This window comes from Piliocolobus tephrosceles, chromosome 8 (assembly GCF_002776525.5).
Source record: "Piliocolobus tephrosceles isolate RC106 chromosome 8, ASM277652v3, whole genome shotgun sequence".
NCBI lineage: Eukaryota > Metazoa > Chordata > Mammalia > Primates > Cercopithecidae > Piliocolobus > Piliocolobus tephrosceles.
The window spans coordinates 105,694,660-105,706,238 of NC_045441.1; the positions used below are offsets into that span (position 1 = coordinate 105,694,660).

Here is an 11,579-nt window from a genome sequence, read left to right on the forward strand (position 1 = left end):
TTGAATAGAATGAGGGGGTTCCCTCTCAGTTGAGGGAGTATGTGTAATATATATGAGATCCCAAATAACACTGGGCAACGAAAGGTGATAAGGCCCCGAAGTGAAAATGGAGAACAGTGCATTTATGGCCATTATGACCAAGTTCTTCTTAGGAATTTTTACCATATTAACACTCAAAATTCATTGCTACTACGTATTTATTATTTCTTTCCCACTAGATTAAAAAATCTAAATGAGAGACTGTTCCGCTTTGTTTTCCACTATGCACTCAGCACCAAGGCCAGCACCCAGCACATATTTGTTGAATAGGTAAATAAATGAACAAAAAATTCAGGTAGTATTCATGGAAGTTGAGGCAAATGGATAAGTGGCTATATTTATGTGTTAACAATCATAAATCAGTTAACTTCTATAGACAATCCTGGTGTTGAAATCCAACCTGCTGATATCTGCAAAAGATAATTGAGTCAATAGGTTATCCTATCTACAAATAAGTTTTTTCATCTAATCACTATGGTTAATTTTGTGTTATTTAAATGGGGTCTTGGTGGAGAACTGGTCAAGTTACTCACCTCTTTCTGCCTTGGTTAATACCTGCATAGGATTCCACAGTTGCAAACTGAATGCCTAGCTTCAGCCAGGCATCTCACAAATAAATCTATTATGTGCAAAACGAACCAGATGAAATAGTACAGACGTATCCAAGCAAACATATCATCACTATTATGAAAAACAATTTAAAGACTGTCCATCTCAGATGTGTGCTCAGTCCAAGAGGGACACATTATTATTGATAATCAGTGTCACAGGGAAGTTGGACATCCCCTGTCCTGCTACAGTGGGAATGTATTTTTACGGATTAAAGATTAATTACATTAAATACTGAATTTTGGAATGAGTGTTACAATAGATAATGTGATTTGGTCATTAAGACACTGAAGCAGCCTTTTATTTTGTATGATTACCACTGTTACCAGTTGAGTTACAAATGGCATTGATTCACTGAGGATGTGTCTTGTCAACTGCTTCCTGCTTGACCTGCAAAAGCCAACTTAGTCAGGAGCAGGCTTAAATAAAAGTCACTGCAGTTCAGCCTGACTCACTGATCACTGGGGCTGGTCACTTACCAAAACTGTGGGAATCGGTTATTCCAAATAGCTCAGTGGAGTCGGGAAGCTTCACGTGGCCCTTGCTCTTGACTCCTCAGTCCCCGACTCTTAACCCATATCTGTTTTCTTGTCTATGCAATGGTGAACCTGTTCTCTCTAGTCTTAAGATTATTGCTGAATTTTCTACTGATTGCTGGTGATATTTGAGCATCTAAGCAAAGTTAACCATTATCATCATTGCAATTACGTTTCTACTGTAAATTTTTTTGAGTTGCAATCACAATGTTATCAGAACATCTTTTGATAACATTTCCTTTATTTTAGATAATGATTTCAGTACCAAGGAGACTTTATTGCTAGATCCAACTCACTGTTGTGCATTAAACTTTGTCTCAGATCTAATCAACTTTGGTGTAAAGTAAAAATGAGGTCAGAATGCTCACTAATTCATGGCTTGAGCTGTCCTTATATGAGCAAAACTGAATAGTTGCATGTATCATCGAAACATTTCATTGATTTATTTTCCTTATTTATATTGATATTCCCTTTACAGAAGTACTATAGCAATAGGATTTCTGTTCTATTAGATTCCTAATCTTAATTACCAAATACCAAAAACAAAAACTTCACAAAAACCAACCAATAAAAAAACAACAGAAAGCAAACAAAAATAATAACGTTTTCTAGTTTTGTCATAATGTTTGTGTAAACCATTCTTACAAGTTGTATATTTAGAACCCCAAATTTCTATGGTACTATGCTCCAAATTAAAGTGTGATATTTATATTAAAATTCTGAGCCAATTAACTAAGCAGGTACACATCTCTAAATACTACTGGCATTTAAGAATAATAGAGGGATGATTATAATAAACTACCAAATAATGCTTTTACAGATAATATTATGTCAGTTTATCAGCATTATGTTGATTATCATTCATACATTTCCAGTCTGGAATATAGTAGCTACAAGAATCAAAAAACAAAACCATAATAAAGCTAGTCTTCCTAGTTTGTGCTTGCCGCCCAGATTTAAAAAAAGCTGTTAAGTGCCAAAAATGTAAAACTTATTTCAAGAAAATTAACAGGCTACACGGGTAAATTTTGGCAAATGCAACTTTATATTGAAGTTCACACATCTGTATCTTAAAGAATGAGACTCACAGACTCTAATGTATTTCTAAAATACCAGAAATCATATTATAAGCTTTCACAAGTTAAAACTGAGATAATTTAAATGACCAATACACTGAATGTGCAGAAAGTATAAACAAGACTGTGCCTTCAGTAGAATAAATGCTTCACAAATTGTGCAGGATGTCATACTAAGGCTGTGGTCTCCCCTTGACAGCTGACTTAAAATACAAACATACATCAACTGCCTGCTTCTTAGAACACTCTAGGAAGGGTAGCACACCTCAAAAGAAAATCCCATTATTTCAGTGATGTGCACTTTAAGTTTCAAACCATGTGAGAAAAAAGGAAAAAGGACTAAATGATCTTCCATGCACTTTCAGATGCATGACCATGACCAGTTACTGATTCGATTTCCCTTGACTATTTGCTCCAATGCTAAATAAGATGAAGGATACTAGATAACCCTTTAAGGCAACATGTGTTTATTCTGCATTATTAGAACTGCTCAGTTGTGACAGGCTGTTACCAATAATGTTGCCTCCCAGACCAATATCTAGCATTTGTAAAATATAAATGAATTGGAAAAACTTTATACCAAATCAACAAAAACCACATAACACAGTTCAAGGCTAGCAATCTTACTAGTAGATAAGGAAAGTGGTATTTAGAAATAGCAATGTATTAATACAAAAAAGTAAACTCTAATTGGAACCAATATACTGCTTTGGAATGCTCCCCGGAACTTACAAGGCGGTTTTTAAAGTGTGATATTCCAATAATTCATTGGCACATCTTTAGTGGATTACAGTACTTTAAGTCCCCAAATATTTTAGTCTTTGCAAAACAATAATAGTATGAAATGTTTTAAAGTCTTCAAACTTCTAAAATTAGTTTTTATCAACACATTTACCTCATGTCAACTTAATTTATTAAGATGTCCAATGCTAATTGTTTTTTGATGTTTTTTCATATGTAGTGACATACAGAGCATTTAGCACTGATACTTAGCACCTGCTACTTTCATTATCTAGTTTTTGACCACATAGAGAAACATAGGGCAGTGGTTCAGTCCTTTCTTAATTACAAACCTTTGCTGGCAGTCAGCAGGATCACTCTGAGATTTAAAATAGGATTATAGGTGAACTATTGCAAAGACTGCAGAATGTTGCCCAAATCCTTAAAACTGCTGATTCCATTCTTGAATTTCTTCTCAAGATATGGCTATGGGCCACAATTGCTCAGCAGAGAAGGTTAGTTTTCACAAGGCTAAAGATTTACAGATGCTCCCTCATATAACACAGTAAGGTTCCCTTGGTAACCTGGATTTTCTGCAGTAAAGAAGGGTTGTGCTGAAACAGCGCCTCAGCTCCCTGTTGGAGAAAATGCAGACAAAAGGATTGATTCCTGCTTGGGCAAAACTCATCCAGACAGCAGCTGTTAGAAATCCCCCTGGTACTACAGGCCCTCTTGCAAAAACTCTCCAATAACAGGCCACCAGGTAGGGGCCCCACAAGGTTAGAAAGAGAAAAGTCATTATATAGAACATTCTGCTGATTCTTTTTTCCATTTTGAACTCGTCTAAGACCAATAGCCTTCTTCTGCCTGTGGTGTTTGCATTTTGCCTGATGCCCAGCAAGGTGGGTGGTGTGGGACCCCTTCCAAATCCTGCTAGCCAATTGGCAGCTGCCTGGCCACTGGCTCCAGGACCATGAAAAGTCCAGTTCTGGCTGACTGCTGCTACAAACTGGACTGGCTTCATTTTCCTTCGATCATGGACGAAAAATATCAGCTTGAGGTAGACAAGCTGTGTGGCTAGGAGGATGAGAGCAAGAAGCAGCATAAATCCTAAGGAATCATTAGCCCTGAAGGAGCGGTGTTGGAAGGTGCATTGATCTTCCTCCCTAATGAATGAGTAAGTGCCCACGTCTAAAACCGGGGGAAAGGCCATGGCCACAGATAGAGTCCACACCATACAGATCACAGCCAGACACGTCCAAAAGGTCAGCCTCTTTGTATAGAAGCGGTGATGGGCGATAGCTAAGTATCTGGTGACACTGATGCAGAAGAGCATGAAAGCAGTGTGGAAACAGGACAAAACCCCCAGAAAGGCAATCACTTTGCAAGTCAGAGTCCCATAAGTCCAGGTAGAGCCATTTTTGACAGAGTTGAATACAAATGGGAAACAAATTGCAGATCTGAGGATATCTGAACAGCAAAGATCCAACAAGAAGTAGTAAGGTGCTCTATGCAAGGTCTTATCTTTCACTAGCAAAATGGAGATCAGGAGGTTGCCCACCACGCTGACTCCTATTATGAAACCCAAGGAAGTCAGTTTCAGAAAGGCTGTTAGAGGCGAGAGATTTTGCAAAATGTTGTCAGCTGCATGGCTATAGTTCGCCATAGATGGATGGAGGATAAGGATACAGCCTCAGTCAAGTCTCATGATCTAGACATAAGAACAAGGTAAAGATAGATCCATACATTTTACTGAAAATATAATCCACAAAGAGAACTGATCTGATCTGCAGTCATGCTTCCTCTTTTCTTCCATTTGATTTGCCATCAGAATATCTGAAAAAAAAAGAGCTATCAGTTCTTAAGTTAACAAGCAATGATGTCAGACAGTGCTAACATAAAGCTGTTCACTTATGGGGAAGCAAATAAAGTTTTAGTTTTTAATACTAATATTTGCTTTACTAAATATTTTTGCTTGAGATTTCAGAGAATTGGCTTGTTTAGTTTTCCAAGCTAAGTGAATTTTAAAATGTCCCTATTTTGGACAATATATATTTGATTAGGTACCTTTAGGAGAGAAGGAATAAAATGTCCCATTCTTGTAAAATATGCCAGTCCAGGAATTAACCAGTAGAACTGCAATGGAATCTACAAGATTGCTATTAGGAGGCAGAGACATTACCTACATTTATTTGAGATCTGTTAGTATCTGTCAGTGTTTCACAGGCAGCTTCTCTGTTTGATGTGGGTCCAAAGAACCTGTGCAAAATATGTTTTAAGTGCCACTATTCATGCTGCATAAGAGTATTTGTTGATTCATCTTAAAGCAAAATTTCAAAATTGGACTTCAAAATTAATAGGAACTTACTTGTCCTAAGATCTGATGTGATTTAATCATTTGTCTTTCCCTCTTCACCCTACCCCCCATTTTTGGCAAATCTTTTAAGCCCACATGATTATTAAAATGGTTAATGTAAATATTGGACAGGGAAACACACCCAGAGGAATAATGCACTTCCATTTGTAAACCTTGGCTGCCTGGATTCAAATGAATATAACATGAACCTGTATTTCTTGGGCAATTAAGCCTTTCCCATTTACACTGATAACCTTTGTTGCAAATCACAAGTGGCTTCTTTTTAAAACAAAATGCACATTGTCTCATAGGTGCCTGGACCACAGCAGGGAAATCGGCTTCCTCTGTTATTCCCACCAAGCGTGTTTCCTTTGCCACTTCTCACTGGCCCGGAATATGCTGATGGAAGCCCAGGCAAAACTGCGTTCGATGATTTTAATTTCCCCACCGGTACATCCTAGGGTAAATACCGATCGCATCATGCAACATTACGAAACCTGCAATCCGCCACCCCTGGATTTATAATGGGGGGAGGGTGGAGGAGGGGGAGAGGGAGAGAGACATGCATTACATACGCGAAGATGGGGAGAGAGATTGCTTCTGTGCTGCAAAGGAACTGTTCCCGGTGATTCGCAGTCTGATATTCCTCAGTCTTGAAAGGCTTTCCAGAAATGGAACTCTCAGTAAGCCCTACTGAAGGTGCATTGTCTGAATGTACTTCCATTATGCAGTTTATTGTCACACACACACACAAAACCACACACACACACACACACACAGACACACACACACAAAACCTGAGGGAGGGCTCTTTCCCGGTGAACCTGCAGTTTCATCAACATTGTGCATTGCCCCACATCCCCCAAACTTAACCAAGAGTATATCCTCCTACCTGTTGGCGTTGGATATCCCGACAGACTATAGCTTCTTCTTTCTATAAATTGCTGATTCTTTTTTTTTTTCCTTTTTTTTTCTTTTCTTTTTTTTCTTTTTTCTTTTTTTTTTTTTTTTTTTTTTTTTTTTTTTTTTTTTTTTTTTTTTTTGCCTTAGTGCCTTGACTGAGCATCCAGGCAGGGCTCGGCGGCGCCTGCGCGCTGGAGCCTCCTTGAGCTCCAGCCGCGTCCTCCCCTGTCGCAGCGGCACCGTCTCCCCCAGTAACGCAGGGGCCGCGGCGGCGGCGGTGGCGAGGGCGGCGGCAGGGCTGCTTCAGCCTCTGTGGAACCAACAGTATCCTCTACCTGTCTCCAGAGCTGGCCGGGTTTATTGACTGCTCTGTCCAGTTCAACTGGCAGCATTAAGCTTTTGTCCCTTCGTGGCTGCTTCTGAACTTCCCCCACACCGCCCCCCCGCATTTGTAGTTGGGGGTTGGAAAGGCCCTTTCAGGACCTCAGGCCCATCCTCTTCCCAAAGGCAGCCCACGAGGAAGTCACAGTGCCCGGGACGCCCGCCCCCTCCCTCAGCTTCCCGGAACCCTAACCTTCCCCAAACATTTTCTTCCTTTTCCTTTTAGGGTGGTCCAAACCACCGGAGGCTTCTTTTAGATTTTTTTTTTTTTTTTAATGATGTCTCCAGCTAACCTTTAAATTTGCAGGTTAGCTGGAAAAAGACAAGAAAAGAATGGGAAAAAAGAAAAAAAAGTTATTTATTTATTTATTTATTTTTTCCCACAGTAAAAAAATCTTTTCAATGGAGCAGAAGGGAGGCAAGTTAGGGCAGCTCTGTCTTTGTTAGTCATCTTCTATTCTCCAATGCACGCAAATATGCGTAAAAGTAGGGAGAAAGCTAAGTTCAGAGGACAACTACAATATAATTTACATTCCGTCTACCTTAAAAGATGTCACTAAAGAATCAGGCTTATAAAATGTTTAAATGGCTACTCCTGGCATTCCACCCCACCAAGCAACAGTATTCCTTTTCCCTTCTTGCAAGTTCGGCTGAGCAGTGATGGGTGATGTCAAAGCAGTTATCTGTACAAGTTTCCTTTTTTCCCCTTTGTTATTACAGATGAAAAATACTAGAAATATAACGAATACGTAAAACTTACACCAGTCCAAAAGGTCGGATGATACCACAGACACCACATAGCCTGACACGTGGGTGCTTAGGAATGCCTCTAGAATCATGCATTTTCTTATTTTACCATTTCCGAAGAGTTTTGTTTGTGGGGGTGATATAAAATTTTAAGCAACAACTCCCCAGTTCTCCTATCCAAAACTAGCAGACGTGCTTTCATTAATTCCCAATGTAAAACGTCTGCTTCTTTTTCTGCATGCTTATTGCTTTATAATAATCTGTTAATGAAACAAAAAATAAAAATCTTCTCTACAGTGATAATCTGATCTCCAGACGGCAGTAAAATACCTCATTGCTGGATGGTGAGATTGTGACATTCAGGGGAACTCAGGCCAATCAGCATACAGATAATATGGGTTAATTTACATACTGTATTTCTATTGGACTAGCCGAGGTAAAGCCTTATCTGTTTAAAGCTTGATGTCACAGTCGTTACACAAAGCCCTATGTTGGTAATACTGAAATGATGTTAAATTTCCCTGATTTGTTCTTGAATTTCCTACGTCCATTTAAATACATGGATGATAGTTTGTTTTTTTTAGAAAAGAATATACACAGGTCACTAAACTTTGGTACTCCCTTAACCCAGAAAAATCAATCCTACAGCCATACTGGAAGTAACTTGAGGGCATTTCCATTCAAGTGAAACATTCCACTTTTTGCAAAGCAAATGAATTCAAAAACTCAAAACCATGCGGTGGTTTGCAACTCCTAAGTAAAATGTCAAATTCGTTTTTATGCAACTACAAATCAATTCAACTTGTGCTTTTTTGCTTCCCAGTAAGTGCTTCAATGTACTTTGCAAAAAGTAATTTCCTGAATTTTTACAGTTTAAAAAAAATGTATGGAATAAGAGACTTAAGTTTGCTGAAGATTCACTATTGGTCAGATGTTAGGTTGTATAGATTAGGGAAAAGCTATTTAAAAGTAAATTAAAAGAGTCACTGCACTGCCAGGTCATGAAGCAACAATATACTCTGCCAAAAGTTATAGGGCCAGGATCCAAGGGTTTTAACTAGCCTTATTCTTTAAGCAGATATTGATTCCTTAAAAATAAGGGAGAGCGTATCTGTGTACGCAATCTTCTTTCATATCCACATCTCAGGGTATACTAAAGCTATTTCTTTCCTTTGCGGTTGAGCACAGTTACATCCACTAATTCTTCAGCTTTTCCAGCTGTTAGATAAGAATGTCATTTTTTTGCCTCACAAGGGGACTCAAGAAATTAATGAGATATTTTCCGTCTAGTTCATTAACCCTACCGGAGAAAACACTGGAAGCTACATCTTTCATCAGCAGGGCTTTAAAAAATATGTTTAAAAGCTGACAAAAGTTTCATATCATCTACAAGTTCTCAAATGTAAAGTTATGGATTCAAATTGTTTAGATCATAGTCTTAATTGGTCTTAATTTTTTAAAAATTATTTCTTATATCACCAAACCCAGGAAATTTGATTTTCAGGTTAAGAGTAAAAGAACAAAGCAAATACAACGTAACTATATGCCATAATCCTTGGGTTTGAAGGATTCAGAAGATTTACAAACTGTTGGAATATTACATGCACTATATTGATCAGCGTATTAGGAAAACAGATGTAATTTGCTTAATTTGGTTCTTATAAAAAGTATATACCATTTTATTTTAAAAACCAATGGCCTTCCTTTCAAAATTAATCTATTTCAGATTTTTGCCAAGTCATGCACAGTATCATGATCAGCAAAAGCAGTGTTTTTTTTCTGTGCATTGTTTACATGAAAGTGTGTGTCAGGAAATAACACTTGGTAATTGCAGAGAATAATAGGCTAGAATAAAACATTCTAAAAAAAGATTTTTAGTAATTCATTTCAAATAACATGTCTTCTGCTTAAAGCATAAAACATGTGTCTTTGGTGCTCTCAACTGTTACCAAAATTTAAAGTTATATATGAAAAAGAGCCTTTTTAAAGTTTTTAAAAAAACTTTAGCTATCTTGGTAAGAAAGGCTCTCACTGAGGGTTTTTGCACGGAAACACTCTCTGACTGATTATTTTTAAAAAATCACTAACCTGGAATAAGTGACCGATAGAAAGGGAGATTGTATATCTCCCTTTTTTGATAATGGTTTTCATGTCTTAGTTGATAATGGTTTTGATAATGGCTTTCACATCTTAGCTGATAACGGTTTTCACATCTTAGTTGCTGCAAAAAATGACCTGTTTCATAATGATATCTAAGTAACTGAAAGTTTTTAGGGCATTATATTCATCTATTTGAGGAGCAGAATGATGAAATAATATGCTAGACAAATTGTGTCTTGGGATTTGGGAATAACCATAATTGTGAACATCCCAAACAGTGAAATTTTTTTCAGAATGTTAATGAGCTTTTAAAAGATTAAAAATCTGGCGTGTTCCTTTCCAAAATGCTAAAAGGTTAATTTGTTAGACTTTTCTCTCTGCTCTGCCCCATAACAGGTTCCAAAGTGTTAATATGATTCATTTTTAATTTTATTTTTTATTTTTTATTTTATTTATTTATTTATTTTTTGAGACAGAGTCTGGCTCTGTCGCCCAGGCTGGAGTGCAGTGGCGCGATCTCCGCTCACTGCAAGCTCGCCTCCAGGGTTCACGCCATTCTCCTGTCTCAGCCTCCTGAGTAGCTGGGACTACAGGCGCCCGCCACCGCGCCCGGCTAATTTTTTGTATTTTTAGTAGAGACGGGGTTTCACCATGGTCTCGATCTCCTGACCTTGTGATCCACCCGCCTCGGCCTCCCAAAGTGCTGGGATTACAGGCGTGAGCCACCGCGCCCGGCTCATTTTTAATTTTAAAGTCAACTGCCAGGCTTTTGAAAACTCAGCAGTTTACCTTTTCTTCTTCCCTTTATGTTGACAATTTCCTCCTCTCAGAAAGCTTTAAGACGCGTTCCTTTATTCACTTTATTTAACAAGTATTTCTTGAGCTCCTCCTACACTGTGTGAGGCACTGTGCTAGATCTTGCAAGTTATAAGAAATTGGGAGGTAGGACCAGTTTACAGGTGGACACATCACATTAGTGAAAGCCTGAACTGATGGAAGTGGAGCGGGAAAAATGAAGAGAAGCAAAGTAAGAGGAGCCATATTTCTTATGGAGTAATTGGCTCAGGGAAGCAAAGGAGATCAAGGGGTAAGAATAGACTCTCAGATTTGGAACTTGGAGAAGAACTGGGAGGCAGAAGACACCATTAACCGGAGGAAACAAAAATTAAAAAGGAAGGAGCTGGTTTGGTAAGGAAAAGAGTGAGTTAATTTTGGACATGCTGAATGTGAAATGCTGGTGGAATATTCAAATGTTGATGTGTTATACTCAATTGGAAGTGAAGAGCCCAAATTCAGAAAGTACTTACAGAGAAACTATTGGGCGACATTGCCAAGGGAGAGATTGTTGAGAGAGAAGAAGATTGAGGTTAAACAAATAAACAAGCATGCCCATTCCCCTCCATCTGAACAAACCGAAAAATGAAGAGGACTCCTACATATAAGAAACAGGAAGATCATGGAAGAACCAGGCATAAAACAAACCAAAAGAGGAGGATCATCAATGTTATAGACCCTGAGGGAGGAGAGAATTTCAAAGAAGGAGTGGTCATCACTGTCAGTTGTGACTGGGAGATTTAGAAGAACAACACATAAGAAGATATCCTTGGATCTGGTGATGAGGAAAATCATTAGCAATCTTTGAGAAAGCAGTTTCAGAAGAGAAAGTCAGACTATAAGGGATTAACAAGCGAGGGACACAGGCTTAAAGGCTTATGAGGTCAGGCTAAGAAACTATTTTGTCGTTAATGACAGCACTCTCTCAGTGATAAAGGTTTGAGTGAATTCTCTTGATGTTTTATGAACAAAGTGATGGTTATTTAAATAAATAACAGCATGGTTTCTTCTTCTGGAAATCTTTAAGCTCTTTTTATATTACACATTCCTGAAATGTGACCCTGTGAATGAAAAGAGCAAATGCAAGTTTTCCTACTAGTGCCTGGTAAAACTTTAGAGCTTAGAGGAAAAGCCCTTTGTCTGTTAAAATATTCTAAGTTGTCTCATTCACCTTTGCCTTTTTATTCTTAGTATGCAGTTAGCTTCAACCATGTAAAACAAAAAAGTGACCCCCACATGGGTATGTCATGGGTGTGAGTGTGTGTGCATGTGAATGTA

General features: G+C 38.2%; 1 protein-coding gene across 3 annotated transcripts; it reads right to left on the reverse strand.

Annotated features, from left to right (window-relative positions):
- Positions 1–346: 346 nt before the first annotated feature.
- Positions 347–7,719, reverse strand: GPR85 (G protein-coupled receptor 85). Of its 3 annotated transcripts, none has more exons than XM_023228216.1 (3): positions 7,381–7,719; positions 5,912–6,026; positions 347–4,816 (listed from the first exon to the last, which is right to left on the reverse strand). In XM_023228216.1, exon 3 carries the CDS (start codon positions 4,644–4,646, stop codon positions 3,534–3,536), a length of 1,113 nt encoding a protein of 370 aa, XP_023083984.1. In that variant the 5' UTR covers positions 4,647–4,816; positions 5,912–6,026; positions 7,381–7,719; the 3' UTR covers positions 347–3,533. The 3 variants fall into 3 exon arrangements, with proteins under 3 accessions (XP_023083984.1, XP_023083981.1, XP_023083983.1); XM_023228213.1 differs by having other exon boundaries at positions 5,912–6,029; XM_023228215.2 differs by lacking the exon at positions 7,381–7,719 and adding an exon at positions 6,229–6,422 and having other exon boundaries at positions 5,912–6,029.
- Positions 7,720–11,579: the final 3,860 nt, after the last annotated feature.